Source organism: Desmodus rotundus, chromosome 3 (genome assembly GCF_022682495.2).
Source record: "Desmodus rotundus isolate HL8 chromosome 3, HLdesRot8A.1, whole genome shotgun sequence".
NCBI classification, from domain to species: Eukaryota; Metazoa; Chordata; class Mammalia; order Chiroptera; family Phyllostomidae; genus Desmodus; species Desmodus rotundus.
The window spans coordinates 111,832,285-111,849,667 of record NC_071389.1 but is presented as its reverse complement, the minus strand read 5'-3'; the positions used below and the strand labels follow the sequence as shown (position 1 = coordinate 111,849,667).

Here is a 17,383-nt window from a genome sequence, read left to right as displayed (position 1 = left end):
GACAACTACTTCAATTGCACTATCTGACGATTCACTTTTGAAATGACTATAAATCTTCCGGGAGACATCAGGACGTAGTCCCTCCAGAATGACTAAAACACTAGGCATATGCATCTGATTAACCCACAGATGAAAAAGAGTGAAACAGGGTTCACCTCTGACATTAGCCTGGGTGGCAATGACAGGGGGCCCACGGAACAAGGGAGTGTATTTCCAGTACCATCGGTGCTCCACACAAGGCAAATAGCCTTTAGCTAAGAACTCCAGCTCTGCACATCACAGGCAGATTCTACCTCTGCAAAGCCCCTACAAGGAGCTTGCCAAGAAACACTATCCATCATCTCCCCTAACCCCAACACAGACAGAGTGGCAGCCCTTGACCAAATCAGCACCCCCACTACCAAGTCATGTACCATAATAGCTTCTCCCCAAAAAGGGGCCATGACTACAGCTCTCAAAGCCACGAGGCAGGCATAGACTGCCCAGAGAAAGAACCTGCCAGGCTATTCTCTGAAATCAGGCCAGAAAATGAATGCCTGATATGCTCAGCTAGTTCCAGCCCCAACTCAACCAGTACCCAGGCTGGGTTTATTTGAGGATGGTTCTTCTGATGAGGTTTCTTACTCAGAATGTGTACTACTAAGGCAATAAATTCCCTATCATCTCACTGCTCTGTACTTTTCCAGCCCTGGGTCTTCCGTCATTAATCAACCAATCTCACTAAACTTACTGAAATCCTGTTCCTTATTAAATTTCCAATTACTCTACTTTTTTTTTCAAAAGTTGTCTCCCTATTCCAAGTAATACACGGCTTTCCCAAAAGATATACTGTCCCCAAACTCTTTTTGGTGAAGGTTACTAATCCCCCAGCACCACAAAGGAACAAGGGAAAAGTGTGGGCATCCTGGTTGCTTGATGCTGTTCCCTTTGACTTAAAGCTCATATTTAAAGCTCCTTTTTACTCTACCTTCCTCACTGCTGCCATCGAGGGACTTCCGAGTCACTTCTGCCCATTTTAAGAAGCCCTTGCCACTTGACTTCGGCACCAATCTTCCCTTCAAATGCCTCTTGCCCCCATGCTGCGATTTCAGTGGCTGAATTCTTTGACGTCCTTAATTCCAGTGACCCCCTCCTCCAGTCCATTGAGCTGTCTAGGTTACAGGACTACACTCTGGATCCTCTTGTTACCCAGGACTCTCTTCCCAGGCCTGTCACACTGTGACTCTCATTATCTGCTGGTCTTTAACCTCACAGAGACCTCCACTTCCCTAACTTTGACACTGCTCAAGTCCCTCATTCTAAATTCCCCTCCTTCCTATCTGGGCTATATTCCTGGGCTGATCATCCAAAATGACTCTTTCACCATCACTCTCAATTCATTTGCATCCCAATAATTCTGCTATATCTACCCAGTAGAACTTTAACCCTAGAGCCATACAGTAATTCTCTTGGGCTCCTCCACTGCTAAAGAAAAAAGAAAATAATAGAGAAAAAAAGGACAAAGAAGCATGAGAGGGAAGAGAGGTAGAGAGGAAAAGCGAAAGGAGGGAAGAAGGCAGGAGAAGGGACGTGGAAGGGGATAAGAGGAAAAAGAAAAAAGGGAGAGGAAGGAGGAGAAAAATTACATCACCTCAAAGATGATTTCCGGGCTCTTTCATTGTCTGTCAATTATCTTTCTTTCCCATTTCCTTTGAAGACTACTCTAGATCTTCAGAGTTCTCTCAGGCTCATGCCACTGAGTCAGCAACTTACCTATTTCGCTTGTGGTTTCAGCATAATACGCACCTGAACCCACTGAACCACCAGAATCTCAGAATCTCTTGTTTCTTAGGAGAATAGCTAAAGGTTAACAGAACTTAAAATAGATCCATTACCAATTAATACCATTACACTTCCCCATTTTGGCAAAAGATGAGTAAAATAATTCTGTGGATGCAGGCTTTAATAGGGATCAGGAAGTAACATGTATAAATAAACCAGCAGGAAATGTGAACATTGAATTAAACCTTTCTAAAGGTTCTTTACAAGACCACTAATTGTCTAACTACAAAGAATCCAGAATCTAATTTGGAATTGGTAAATCCTTCCCCATTGAGAATAAATATCTACACAATATAAACTAAGTTTTAAGAGAAAATCATGCAAATTAATAGAACAGTTCTTATAATTGCACTTGAGAAGCACCTACTTATATAAAACTATTTATATACCAAAAACTAAAAACTCTTGTGATACCAACAAATATTAAATGAAGGCCCACAATGTAAAACACAGTGTCAAGTTTTTAAGGGATATGAAGAAAGAGAGAAACAGAGAAAGAGAAAGAGAGAGAGACGTATCCCTACAGGTAAGAATTTTTTAGCTTTGTTAAGAAAGAACATGTTAATAAAAATAATAATAATGATAGCAGCAGCAGTAAACACTGATTGAATGTTTACTATGGGCCAGGTCCTTTCCAAAGTGTTTTACTCTTTTAACTAATTAAACCTCACAACAACCTATGGGATGGGTACTATTATTATCACCATTTATTGATAAAGAAATTGAGGTGGAAAAAGACTGAGTAACTTGCTCTGTGTCATTCATGTGATCAAATAAAGCCAGATTTTGAATCCAGGGAATTTAACTCAGAAGGCAAGCTCTGCACCACCAACTGCCATACTGCATAGCCTAAAGATTCCTAACTACTCATTATCTGAAAGCAGAGGTTTTCGAGGTATGGCCGTGGAGCCCTGAGGGTGCCCCCCAGACCCTATCAATAAGTCTGCATAGTCAGAACTATTTTCCTAATGATATTGGGTTGGTCAAAAAGTCCGTATGTTTTTTTTCCATAAAATAAAAGATATTTTTCATTTTCACCAATAACTTTATTGATTTGGATATTTTGAGCAAGTCGGCTATCTCCCATGTGGTATATAACACTGACTGTTCTCAATTAATGTCTCAATTTGGTCACTATCAATTTCAACTGGTCTGCCCGACGTGGGGCATCATCCAACGAGAAACTTCACAAACTGCTTTTGACACATTCAATCAGTCACAGCACCTTCTCCATACACTGCATCAATCTTTTTCTGCATTTCAGTTGCATTTTTACCTTTCTTTTTTTGTATATATATTTATTGATTATGCTATTACAGTTGTCCCATTTCCGCCCCTTCACTCAACTCCATCCTGCCCACCCCCTCCCTCCCACATTCCCCCCCCCATAGTTCATGTCCATGGGTCATACTTATAAGTTCTTTGACTTCTACATTTCCTATACTATTCTTACCCTCCCCCTGTCTATTTTCCACCTATCATCTATCCTACTTATTCTCTGTACCTTTCCCCCCTCTCTCCCCCTCCCAATCCCCTATTGATAACCGTCCATGTGATCTCCATTTCTGTGGTTCTGTTCTGTTCTAGTTGTTTGCTTAGTTTTCTTTTGTTTTGGTTTTAGGTGTGGTTGTTAATAACTGTGAATTTGCTGTCATTTTTACTGTTCATATTTTTGATCTTCTTTTTCTTAGGTAACTCCCTTTAACATTTCATATAATAAGGGCTTGGTGATGATGAACTCCTCGAACTTGACCTTATCTGAGAAGCACTTTATCTGCCCTTTCATTCTAAACGATAGCTTTGCTGGATACAGTAATCTTGGATGTAGGCCCTTGCCTTTCATGACTTGGAATACTTCTTGCCAGCCCCTTCTTGCCTGCAAGGTCTCTTTGGAGAAATCAGCTGACAGTCTTATGGGAACCCCTTTGTAGGTAACTGTCTCCTTTTCTCTTGCTGCTTCTGAGATTCTCTCCTTATCTTTCATCTTGGGTAATGTAATGATGATGTGCCTTGGTGTGTTCCTCCTTGGGTCCAGCTTCTTTGGGACTCTCTGAGCTTCCTGGACTTCCTGGAAGTCTATTTCCTTTGCCAGACTGGGGAAGTTCTCCTTCATTATTTGTTCAAATAAGTTTTCAATTTTTTGTTCTTCCTCTTCTACTTCTGGCACCCCTATAATTCGGATGTTGGAATGTTTCAAGGTGTCCTGGAGGTTCCTGAGCCTCTCCTCATTTTTCCGAGTTCTTGTTTCTTCATTCTTTTCTGGTTGGATGTTTGTTTCTTCCTTCTGGTCCTTACCATTGATTTGAGTCCCAGTTTCCTTCGCATCACTATTGGTTCCCTGTACATTTTCCTTTGTTTCTCTTAGCATAGCCTTCATTTGTTTCATCTAGTTTTCGAACAAATTCAACCAATTCTGTGAGCGTCTTAATAACCAGTGCTTTGAACTGTGCATCTGATAGGTTGGCTATCTCTTCCTCGCTTACTTGTATTTTTTCTGGAGCTTTGAAGTGTTCTGCCATTTAGGCCTTTTTTTTTTTTTTTTTTGTCTTGGAGCATCTGTTAGTTTAAGGGGCGGAGCCTTAGGTGTTCACTGGGGCGGGGTAATGCTGGTTGCTGCGCTGTGACACTTTACGTGGGGGAGGGGTTGAGAGGGAGCAATGGCGCCCACTCCACTCTCCACCGGATTTCAGTCTTTCACTCCTCTACCCACAATCAAACCAGGCCCCTCTGGTGCTGGTTCCCGAGTAAGTGGGCCCATGCACGCCCCAGGCCCCCATGGGTCTCTCCAACGACCTCTCCTGTGAGGCTGGGAGTCTCTCCTGCTGCCGCCCCAACCCCCACGGGCATTTTAAACCAGAGGTTTGAGGCTTTATTTCCCCGCGCTGGAGCCCTGGTTTGCGCAGTCTGCTTTGCTCCCTGCCGTTTGTCTGGTTTATCTAGTGCTACCCGCCACTCTGCCTGTCCGGTTCTCCACCACTCTGAGTCGGCCCTCTGGGTTTATCTGCGCGAATGTGGGGCCACAGGGTCTGCTAGTGGTCAGACTGCCTGCCCTGTTGGTCCCACGCTCCGCCAGTCTCGGTTCCACCTGTCTCGGTCCAGCCACAGCAACTCGAGTCCTCTCCGCCCCGGCTGCCCCTCTCTGCCTCTCCTACCGGTCTGGATGTATGTTTCTTTTTTATCTACTTGGTGTCGGACTTCCTTGACGTTGGATTTTCTGTCAGTTCTGGTTGTGCGAGGAGGCGCAGTGTGTCTACCTACGCCGCCATCTTGGTTCTCCTCCATTTTTACCTTTCTTGAAATAATAAAGCATAATATGCCAAAAACCTTGCTTTTTTCCTTCCATCTTCAATATTAAAATGGCTATACAAAAATTCACCAATTCTGATAACTTTTATTTTTAATGCATACTGATATGACAGCTGTCACAGTACAATCTAACAAAATTGTTTCAAATGAAGTTAAAGACATCTAAGTACTACTAGAGCCATCTTACAGAAAAAAAGGAAAAAAACAAACTTTTTGGCCAACTCAAATCTATGACTTTATTTGCCTTTTCTACTGTGTTAACATTTCCACTCAAGGTATAAAGCAATGGTGGGCAAAACCACTGGTGTCTTAGGACAACAGGCAGTAGCATCACAGAAAAAAAAGAAGAAAGAAAACTTTTTAAGACTGCTTAACTTGGCCCTGGTTGGGTAGCTTAGGTGGTTAAGAGCGTCATGCAGATATACCAAGGTTGCAGGTTCGATCTGTGTTCAGGGCACATACAAGAATCAACCAATGAAAGCACAAATGAGTAGAACAGTAAATCGCTGTCTCTCTCTCCCTATCTATCTATCTATCTATCTATCTATCTATCTATCTATCTATCATCTCCCCCCTCCCTTCTCTCTCTAAAATCACTAAATAAAAAAATTTAAACTGTTTAAAATTTTAGACTGCTTAACTTAATGTCCTAGGTTACTTCATCACTTTTAATAAATCTCAACCCTTGAGCACACATCTTTTTGATATTCTGTGTGATAAAATGGGAAGAGCTAGGCACTTCTGCTGCACGAAATACAATGACTATTCCCAGGAATGGCACTTGTGTGCTTCTTTGAGCTGAAAACGAAACTAGGTACTTTTCTCATGGAATACTGTTTCTACTGGAAAGAACATCTAACAGACAACTGTGGTTACTCAGACTTCGTATTTGGCAGACATTTTCTTTAAAGTCAAGGAGATGCGCTTGTCATCTTAAGACTATAAAGGGGTCCTGAGATCAACAGATTTGAAGACAGCTGACTCACAAAAATTGTTGGACAACCCTTTTGGTCCAATATGAGTTATGTGCTACAATTAAAAGGAACTGAGACTGAAGTTCTTTTAAAGTATAATTTTCATTAAGTCTTACTATTTCTTTTTAATTTACAAAATGAGTAAAATACTATTAGATACCACTTTCTAAAACTCTCACATGTCAGTGTATGATCACTTACATATGTACTGATTCACAAGATTATTAGATTCTCACTTACCTTCATTTCAATAACAGTTTGCAGAGCTTTTGTCTTGGCAGAATCAGGGGCATTCTCAAATCTCCGATGCATCTCCTATACAAGAGAACAACAACAACAAAAAAGTAAGCATCCTCTTCTTCACTCTCATCTAAAGTCAGGTGGGAGGAGAAGGAGTAATTGTGTACAAAAGATCATCATCTCAGCCTTCTAAGATACCCTGATCCCTCTCTGTCTCCCTGACCTTTCTCTGTGAAACAGGTATCCCACAGACTACATTCAGGCTCAGAAAGCATAGGAAGGCCCCAATCTGAACACCTCGTTATTTGCAGTTAGTCACAGACTCCAGCTACTGCAACAGTTGAAATTATAGGACATCCCCAGGTTGGTGTGTCAATCTCCACATGACTCCAAGAGATACAAGGAATATAATCAACTCCAAATAATCCAAAAAGAGAATTAGAAATATCCCCTTTTAAAAAAGAGAAATAAAAGCAGTCACAATCAGTCTGCACTGCACAAAGCTACTGAGAGCATTCGTGTAGACAACATCCTTTCCAAAGCACCCACCCCCCAGGGCAGCAACCACCTAGCTACCTATGATGAAAACCTCTCTCCAGGGGGGCTACAAGTAGAAAGAAAAAGAAGGTATGACTGCGGAATAAGTTTCCTAGGTAGTTCAAGTTTGGAAAATGTCAGAAAAACATGGCTATTTTTTAATCCAAATTTTAGTGAGTTCAGCTTTTGTAAGAAAGGAAGTGATGGCAGTAATATCACAATTAGGGTCTCCAAGCATCACCTGACATTACCAGGTGTCAGGCTATTTTCTTGTCCTGTTTTGTGAATGTCTCTGAGTTAGTCGGTACTTCCAAAGTATCCTGGGACAGAAGCTAGTGACCCCAAAGAATACACAGATGAATACTTTCCAGCTGAAAGTGCTTAACCATAATAAAAAGAAATGCATAATACTTTAATTATACCTTTCACCTAATTAATTTATTCTTGTCTGACCAGGAAGAATGGTTTGAGAGAAATAGAAAACGGAACTGCAAACTTCAGTGGATTACCTCTCCTGAAAGAGCAGTCGTAATGAACTGACAAAAGTTCTCACTTATAAGCAGTCAACAGTTTAAATACCAACAATTTCTGAACATACACATGCGCCATCTGGCTGATACTATGTCACAAATCACTATTAATACATACCACCCTTTTTGCCACCTCTCTTCCTAACTTAAGCCTTAAATACAGGGTCTAGCACAAATAACACCCCTTTTTTATTGCAAAATCTTTTATTACAAAATCATAAGCATGTAATTCTGTAACATAACAATATCATACTCAAGCACACCATATGACATTTTAGGTGAAATGTTCAAATTAAAACTATGAATTATCACACTCCTATTATTACCCTACCAACCATATTCAAGCAGGCCTTACTTCTGCCAGACCCTGTATATCCATCCCACTCATATGTTTAACAAACACCTCACACTCTACATGCCCAAGACTAAACTCTGGTGCTGCCCCCCAAACTTGCTCCATCCTTCCAGTTACTCGGGTTAAAAACCAATGAGTCTTCTCAATGCCTTCCTTTCTCTACCAAGCCACAGCCAGTCAGAAAAGACTGCTTGACTCTCTTCTTCCCATAACTATTCAAGCCTGTTCAAAAGTCAAACTCTCAAAGAGGCCTATTCTTACTGTTTAAAATTGTAATTCACCTCTGACACATACTTCCAATTTCCCTAACCTAGTTCTATTCTTTTCTTAGCATTTATCACTTTCTAGTAGCATATTACTTATTATTACAAATGTAACAACTATCTCAGGGGTCTTTTTTCTTTTTCATTCCCTCATATATACCAAGCATTCAAACAATTCCTAGCACAATGGTATACTCAAATATTTGTGAAATGAATAATTTTTTAAAACTGTATGATTAATATGTGAAAAGTGCTATGAAGAAAAATGTCCGTAAGAGAAAAAAGTGATAGATCTTGATCAATTCTAGAGATCTTGGTAAGTTTCCTAAGGAATAATTGAGAGCTGAAGAGTGAGTAGGAGTTAAGAGTGGACAAAGTTCAATTGTAAAAGGGCAAGAGAAAAAAGAACACAAAGGTATGTTCTCAGCCAACTAAAATGCAAGTTGTGAGGAAAAATGGAAGCTGAGAATCTGGAATTCTCCTGATGCTGCTCACATCCTCCTGGGAAGTCTTTGTTAACTCCAGAGTGTTCAAATACCCCAGCCTTCCAACTGCTGGTCTACGCCAGCTCTTTCTCTTTCTTCACTTCCCATGTGCTCTTCTGTTTTAATTGTAAAATATTTCAGACACACAAGATCCCTTTATTAACCTGGTTTCTTTCACCACCTCTCCATTCAAACTCATCAAAATTCAACAATGAATTCCAGGTTACCAAACCCAACGGACACCTCTCTGTCCTCATCTTCCTAGAACTCTCAGAGGCATTCAAAGCAGTGGCCCACTCCCTACTACAGACATGTTTTCTCTTGACTATTACGACACCACACTCTTCTTTTTCTATCTTTCTAGTTGTTCCTTCTCTTGTTTCTTTAGTAGGTTCTCACTTCTAACTTAGGCCCCTGAGTACCATAGTAACTATGGGATCAGTCCTAAACCCATTTCTCCTTTTCATTTAAATTCTCTAATATACTACATTGCTTAAAATTCAATTGAGATATTAGTGAATTTCTAGGCCTGCCTTCTGCTCTGATTTCAAGACTCACATGTCTAATTGCTCTTTTGCTATTTCTCATTATATATCTAATAAGGAATTCAAACATATTTTATCAAAAAAACCCTAAAACACCTCTTGATTATCTCCTCCTTAATTTGGTAAGTCTTATGAAAGATGAGTCTTCCCCATCTCATTAAATATAGCACTACCTCCCAGTGGCTCAAGCCAAACACCAGTGCCTCCTTTTATTCCTCTTAGATCTTCATTTCCCATAAGCAATTCAAAAAAAGCAGGTCCTAACTGTTCTATGTTCAAAATATTTCCTGAATTTATCTATTTCACTCCATTTCCAGTCTAGTTTAAGCCTAGATAACTACAAAAACCTCTAGTTACTTTTCTTCCAATTACTCTGTCCATTTTCAAGAGAGCACTGGGGTAATCTTGATAGAGCATCAACAAATCATGGTACTAGTTTCCTTTAAATGCTTCAGTCAGTTTCCCGCTTACTTTTCACTCCCCACAAAATCAACACAATTTGGGACTTCCAGCCAAGATGGAGGTGTAGGTAAATAAACTTTGTCACCACACACAACCAAAAGAAGGACAACAACAAATTTAAACACAAAAAACAACCAGAACTGCCAGAAAATCAAACTGTATGCAAGTCGGACACCAAGAAATTACAGAAGAAACATCCAGACCAGTAGGAGGGGCGGAGATGGGTAGCCAGGTGGAGAGGACTCAGGGCAAGGCAGCGGCTGTTGGAGCACAAGGAACAACTGGGGAATGAGACAGACCATGCAACCCAGGGCTCCAATGCAGGGAAATAAAGTATCAAAACCTCTGACTGAAAAAAACCTATGGGGATTGAGGCATCAGGAAAAACTACCAGCCTCACAGGAGAGTTCGTTGGAGAGGCCCACAAGGTCCTAGAATGTACACAAAACCATCCACCTGGGAATCAGCACCACAAGGGCCCAATTTGCTTGTGGGTAGCGGGGGAAGTGACTGAAAGTCAGACGAGAACTGAGCAAGCAGCACTGTTCCCTCTACGACCCCTTCCCCACATACAGCACCACAACACAGCGATACAGGTTACCCCACCCTGGCAAATACCTAAGGCTCTGCCCCTTACAACATAACAGGTACACTGAGACAAAGAAATATGGCCCAAGTAAAAGACCAGATCAAAGCTCCAGAAAAAATACAACTAAGCAACGAAGATATAGCCAACCTATCAGATGCACAGTTCAAAACACTGGTAATCAGGAAGCTCACAGAATTGGTTGAATTTGGTCGCAAATTAGATGAAAAAATGAAGGCTATGCTAAGAGAAACAAAGGAAAATGTACAGGGAACCAATAGTGATGGCAAGAAAACTGGGACTCAAATCAATGGTGTGGACCAGAAGGAAGAAAGAAACATCCCACCAGAACAGAAGGAAGAAACAAGAATTTAAAAAAATGAGGAGAGGCTTAGGAACCTCCAGGGCAACTTGACACGTTCCAATATCCAAATCATTGGGTGCCAGAAGGGAGAGAGGAAGAGCAAGAAATTAAAAACTTATTTGAACAAATAATGAAGGAGAACTTCTTGAATCTGGTGAAGGAAATAGACTTCCAGGAAGCCCAGAGAGTCCCGAAGAAGTTGGACCCAAGGAAGCACACATCAAGACACACCAGAATTACATTACCCAAGATTAAAGATAAGGAGAGAATCTTAAAAGCAGCAAAAGGAAAGGAGAGAGTTACTTAAAAAGAAGTGGCCATAAGACTATCAGCTGATTTCTCAAAAGAAACCTTACAGAAAAGAAGTGGCTGGAAAGTATTCCAAATCATTAAAGGCAAGGACCTATATCCAAGATTACTCTCTCCAGCAAAGCTACCATTTAGAATGGAAGGGCAGATAAGTGCCTCCCAGATAAGGTCAAGTTAAAGGAGTTCATCATCACTAAGCCCTTATTATATGAAACGTTAAAGGGAATTATCTAAGAAATTGAAGAAGATCAAAACTATGAACAGTAAAATGACAACAAACTTACAACTATCAACAACTGAACCTAAAAAACAAACAAACCATAAACAAAGCTAACAAGTAGAAAAGAACAAAATCACAGAATGGGTATCACATGGAATGGTAGAAAAGTTACAGGGAATAAGAAGCAAAAATGGTAGGTACAAAATAGACAGGGAGAGGTTAAGAAAAGCATTTGAAATGGAGAAGCCTAAGAACTTACACATAGGACCCATGGATATTAACTAAAGGGGTGTAGAGGGGCAGGGGAATGTTGGTGGGAGGCGGGGTACAGGACGGAGGGGAGTAAAGGCGCAAAATAAGTATCAAAACAATTGACCTTAACAAATAGAAAACTGGCCCTCCTGTCATAAACTATTTTAAAATTAGACAAAATGAATGAAATAACTTTGCCGATATTAAAAATCAAGCATCACAGGATTATGATCCTTGAGAGAAAAGAAACAAACAAAGTGATGGCCCAGATTGCTCTCTGGTATGTGATGTAAGGAGAGAAAACCCAAAAAGAAAACAGCAGTCTTGCAGACCTCAAAAGACAGGTTAATGCATGACTCCTAAAGACAGTGGAAATGTACAAAGCGGAATAAGAGAGAGAAGGCAACTAGCCAGAAAGGCGGCAGTGTCCATCTAATCTGACAGGGGTCCCCTTGAGTCTTTGGTAAAATACTAAGTGTGCATATACAGGGCAAGACTCCACAATGTCAGACAAAGAACAGCAACTGAGGACAAAACAACTACCAGAGTTACAAGTTAAGCAACTATCTGAACTGGGACATGGGGCTGGGAAAAATTCAAGTTCCAAATAGCCAAAATGGAGAGAACATCAGAGGCACTTAGAGATGCCACGAAGTCCAAGTCTTAGGAGCAGAGCTCACCCAGCTCTAGAAGGAAGGCTATCTAGACCAGATCCTAAAAGCAAGTCTTAAAAGGATCAAGTTTATTCACAATTACATTAACTCTTACAAGACAAAACACTTCACTAAGGAAGACAGTAAAATCCAGAACACATTAATCCATGACAAAAATCTGAACACATTAGTTCAGGCCACAATAACCTCTTACTTGAGTAAAAACAAATAACTCATCAGCTTCCTCCCAGCCTCCAGTTTTTCCACATTTAATCAATTCTCCACCCTGTAAACAACATATTCAACTGGGTACACAGTAAATATGTAATAATATTTGTTGAACAGATGAGTATAGAACTTTGAAATGTATAAAGTGAATACTGCTAATTACAAATAATCTTTATTAAAAGAAAACCTGTAACCTACACTTTGCATTTTTCATTTGGCATTTCTTTATCTACTTAAAAATATTAAAACTGCATTTCTTTGAAATACCTCATAATTCAGATACTGAACTAATTTTTAAGTATGTTTTACTGATTATGCTATTACAGTTTTCCCAATTTTCTCCCTTTAATATCCCTTTAGTACCCCCAACCCTCCAGCATTCTCCCCGCCCCTTAATTCATACCCATGGGTAGCACATATAAGTTCTTTGACTTCTCTGTTTCCTATACCATTCTTTACCTCTCCCCATCTATTTTATGACTATCAATTATGTTTCTTATTTCCTGTACCTTTCCCCCCATTCTTCCAACCCCTTCCCCACTGAAAACCCTCCATGTGATGTCCATTTCTCTGATTCTGTTCCTGTTCTAGTTGTTTGTTTAGCTTTTGTCTTAGTTTTTTCTTTTTTTTAGGTTCAGTTGTTGACAGTTGTGAGTTTGCTGTCATTTTACTGTTCATTGTTTTGATCTTCTTCAATTTCTTAGATAATTCCCTTTAACATTTCATATAATAAGGGCTTGGTGATAATGAACTCCTTTATCTGCCCTTCCATTCTAAATGATAGTTCTGCTGGGTAGAGTCATCTTGGATGTAGGTCCTTGCCTTTCATGACTTTGAATACTTCTTTCCAGCCCCTTCTTGCCTGCAAGGTTTCTTCTGAGATATCAGATGATAGCCTTATGGGAACTCCTTTGTACATAACTCTCTCCTTTCCTCTTGCTGCTTTTAAGATTCTCTCTTTATCTTTAATTTTGGGTAACTTGAAGATGTGCCTTGGTGTGTTCCTCTTTGGGCCCAACTTCTTCGTGACTCTCTGGGCTTCCTGGACTTCCTGGAAATCTGTTTCCTTCACCAGGTTGTGGAAGTTTTCCCTCATTGTTTGTTCAAATAAGTTTTCAATTTCCTGCTCTTGTTCTTCTCCTTCTGGCACCCCTATAATTCGGATATTGGAACATTTAAAGTTGTCCCTGAAGTTCTTAAGCCTCTCTCATCTTTTTGAATTCTTGTTTCTTCATTCTGTCCCAGTTGAATGGGTATTTCTTCCTTTTGTCCCAAATTATTGATTTGAGTCCTGGATGCCTTCTCATCACTGTTGGCTCCCTGAATATTTTGCTTTATTTCACTTTGGGTAGCCTTCATTTGTTCTTTCATTTTTCGACAAAGCTCGATCAGTTCTGTGAGCATTTTGATTTCCGGTGGCTTTGAACTCTGCATTTAATAAGCTGGCTACCTCATCGTTGCTTAGCTCTTTTTCTGGAGTTTTGCTCTGTTCTTTTATTTGGGCCACATTTCTTTGTCTCAGAGCACCTGTTAAGTAGTAAGGGGGTGGGGCCTTAGGTATTCAACAGGGCAAGGCAACCCCCTCTTGCTTCGTTGTTGCACTGCAGGGGCAGGAGAGGGTGCATGGGCAGCCAGAGAGGGAACAACACGGCTTGTTGCACCACTCTAGCCCCACTTTCCAATGAACTCTCGTGTGAGACTAGGAGTTTCTCCCACCACGGCAACCCCCGCTGTAGTCGACAGCCACTTCTGAGTCTCAGTTTACTGTTCAGCCAGCCCCGTCAGCTCGGTCCACCACCTTGCCACAGGTTCTCTCCATCCGCCTGGCTGCCCCTCTCCAACCTACTGGTCTGGTTGGTCTGGTTGACTGTTTCTTTAATTCTTTGGTTGCTGGAGTTCCATGAAGTTTGATTTTCTAGCACTTCTGGTTGTTTATTGTTTTTAGATTGGTTGTTATCCTCCTTTTGGTTGTGCGAGGGAGTGAAGGGTTTCTACCTACACCTCCATCTTGGCCAGAACTCACCCAGATACTGAACTACTTTAATTGATCTCTATCCCATTATCTAATTACAAATTAGGCAAATTTCCAACTGCTTTAAGGTGAAATTATTAAAATTTCATTTTAAGCCCTAGTAAGCATGTAAGCAAAACATAAAGAAAACAGAAACCATATGAATAAAAAAAAATTCTCCTATGCTAAGGGACTAGAATGCATTTTGAACCATGGAGGCATAAAGCTTTCCTATTAAGACATTTTAAAACCTATCGCTCATAGCATACTTCCATTCAGAGGCATGCACATTAAAGATCATTATGAACACATCTTGCAGTCAGTGAGCTGATAAAACTCCCCTTTCCCAATGAGCACATCAAGCCTCTGACTCATGCACTATTAATAATGATAAAAGACTCTGGAAATAGAAATGAATGTACTATTCAAACAAATGCAAGAAGTAGAACATGCTATTTGCTCACTTCATTTCATTTCCTTTTGGCCTGAAAATTTTCATTCAAACAAATTTAAAGTACAGGTAAAATTATCTGGCTCTTGTTACACTGTCAGCTGTGGCAGACAGTAGAAAATGTATTCATTTCCTCTCACTAACTTACTAAAGAATAATGACTAGTATAGAGTTAGAAACAAAATTTTATATTTCTCCTTCTTTAGTAATTTCTTTCTTTTTAAAAATAAGTCAAGTTTTACTTATACAACTGAGAGAAAGGATTATTTGTGATTAAGGAGTCCTACTCATGTCTGAAATTTCTTTTCTTTAAGTTTCAGGTATCAGTCTCTAAAACCCTTCATTCAAGGGCAGAAGCTCCAGATTGCTCTTCAATTCCTTTCATAGATTCAATCTTCCACACAAGTTCTAGGTTTTACTAAACTCACAACAAAGAGGAGACAGAAATAAAGAAAAAGAGAAAGGTAAACAAAAAGAATTCTCACTACTTTTTCTGTATCTTAACTCAGCCAAGGTCAGACAACATTGTACTTTAGCCTTTTACCATCTCTAGTAACGGCATTCATCTGAGAAAACATATCTTCTGTCAACATGGAAATGAGGCACAAATTACAAAAATAAGGGAGGACAAACAACCTGGATAAATAAAATACTCCTTTTCCAAAATCACTAGAAAAGAGCAAACTAATGAGGGGACTCCTTTTTCTTTTTAATTCTTCCTATTCTTATTTCTGTTTTTTTTTCTATATATATCTCTCTTAATTTTTCTCCTCCCCTCTCCTCTGCTTATATCTTACAAATGCCAATGATCCTGACAGGCATTCATCAGACATGTTAGTTAAGATGCAGGAATCCTGGCCTAGAACCTAGTCAAATAGTAAGACTTTTAACCTCAAACATTTCTGCAAACCCTAACATGATAGCAGTTGTGCTAACAAGGTTTGTTGACTGAAATATCTACAGACAAAAAATTAGCATGAGTGTAATAATATTTTAAAACAAAATCGTATTGTGTTCATCATATAGTACCTACATTTTTCAAAATAGGAGCTCATGTAGGTCTGACATATATTACTTTTTGGCCTATAGACAATATTTGATATGCATATGAATTGCAGATCTAAAAATTCCATAGCCTACTTAGGTGATGTCCTGCCAAAAGACTGAAAACAAAAATTCCAGTCTCAAACTTTGGTGTATAACAGAATCACCTCTAAAACTTGTTAAAACTCCATATGCACAAGCACCAAGCACTAACCAAGTCTTGCCTGCAATTCAGTATTTGTCCAATAGATGTCTTCACTATTCCATCAATCAAAAGAAAGGTACTACAATAAGTAATGTAAAATCTAACAGTAAGTAGTCACATAATGTAATTTCAGTACAAAGAGAAAAGAAAATGCCTAATTTAATTTTTTTCTTATTTAGTTTCTGGAGTATTCACCTATTATCTACAGAATCATGTTCATATACAAAAGAACAAACTAATCACAAATGTTCCTGGATATAAATGTCATTTTAATGTTATCGTATTTCATAAATCTAAGATGCCATTGATTTTAAAACATACCCATTGTTTTATGTGCTGGAAAGAAAAGGAGGAAATGCCTCCAAATAAATCATGATGCAGAACTTTATTATTCAGAATTTATATTTTATACCAATTGTTAAGAGTTCTTTTTTACTTATTTAGCCATAGTTAAATCATGTATCATTTTGAATTATTTTTATGACTTTCTCCATACCAATAACTTTTTCTTTCAATGTTGATTCACAGTGTAATATTCTGAAGACATACTCAAAAACAAATTAAAGTCAACGATAAATACCATGATGCTCACACCACCACCTAAAGTGATAACAGCACATGGCTGTGTTGTGAATGCAGAGGCAATCGAATCTAGGAGGACTGCTGCCTTGCCGACAAAGACTGTAAAATGCTACCAAGGGTTCAAGGTCATATTGTTAAAATGGGAGAAATTCTGAGTCTTACAAGTGATGAAATATAGATTTTTAAAAGATGGACAATGACCCAATAAGTAATAAAACCTATGATACCCTGGCATTGCCAACTCATTAAATTCTTTTTGCCTTTCATGATACACTAGTGATATAATGCACAACAGTCATTCCAAGTCACCATTCACTTAACCTAGACTAGAGCTATTTAAGTTTTTTAATAGAATTCCTTATTTGACTATCCCTTTCCCCTTCATTCTCAACACAACCAGAGTAAATTTCAAAAGCCAAACCAGATGTTATCACTATTTTGATTAAACACTGGGATGGTTTTCTCTTGTATTTTGAATAAAATTGTTGCATCGTCTCCAAGTATCATGAAGGCAAGTGCTCTGTCTCCTAGAGGGGATGAATTTTCTTTTATTCACTGCTATTTCCCTAGTGTTTTGCACATGGTTAGTGCCCAATAAATATCTAATGAATCTGGCCCTGGCTACCTCTTCAACCTCTCGTCTCATGCCAGCCTTCCCCTTATGCAATAAATTTTTGCCCTCTAGCCTCCTTACTGTTTGCTCAAAACAATTTCCCATCACACCTCTGAAATTACTAACCCTTCTTCATTAAACGACTTTACCACAAAGCTCAGCAAGACTGTCTCCTCATCTTTTGTCAGATCTCCCTTAAAGGACACCTCCCCAAAAATGCTTACCCTGTTTACAGAAATCCCCTTCGCCAAAATAATTAGATTTTACTCAATTTGTTTATTTTATCTCATGATTATCAGTTTACTGTCTCCCATCAAATTTTTGATTATCAGTTTACTGTCTCCTAT

General features: G+C 39.3%; 1 protein-coding gene across 18 annotated transcripts in view; it reads right to left on the bottom strand.

Moving 5' to 3' along the window:
• Positions 1 to 17,383, bottom strand: part of ERC1 (ELKS/RAB6-interacting/CAST family member 1) — a 536,970-nt gene that overhangs the window by 423,748 nt on the left and 95,839 nt on the right. For all 18 annotated transcript variants that reach the window (XM_053920835.2, XM_053920834.2, XM_053920839.2 and 15 more), the window contains one exon: positions 6,342 to 6,416. In XM_053920835.2, coding sequence (XP_053776810.1) covers positions 6,342 to 6,416 — 75 coding nt within the window. The remainder of the gene's footprint in view (positions 1 to 6,341; positions 6,417 to 17,383) is intronic.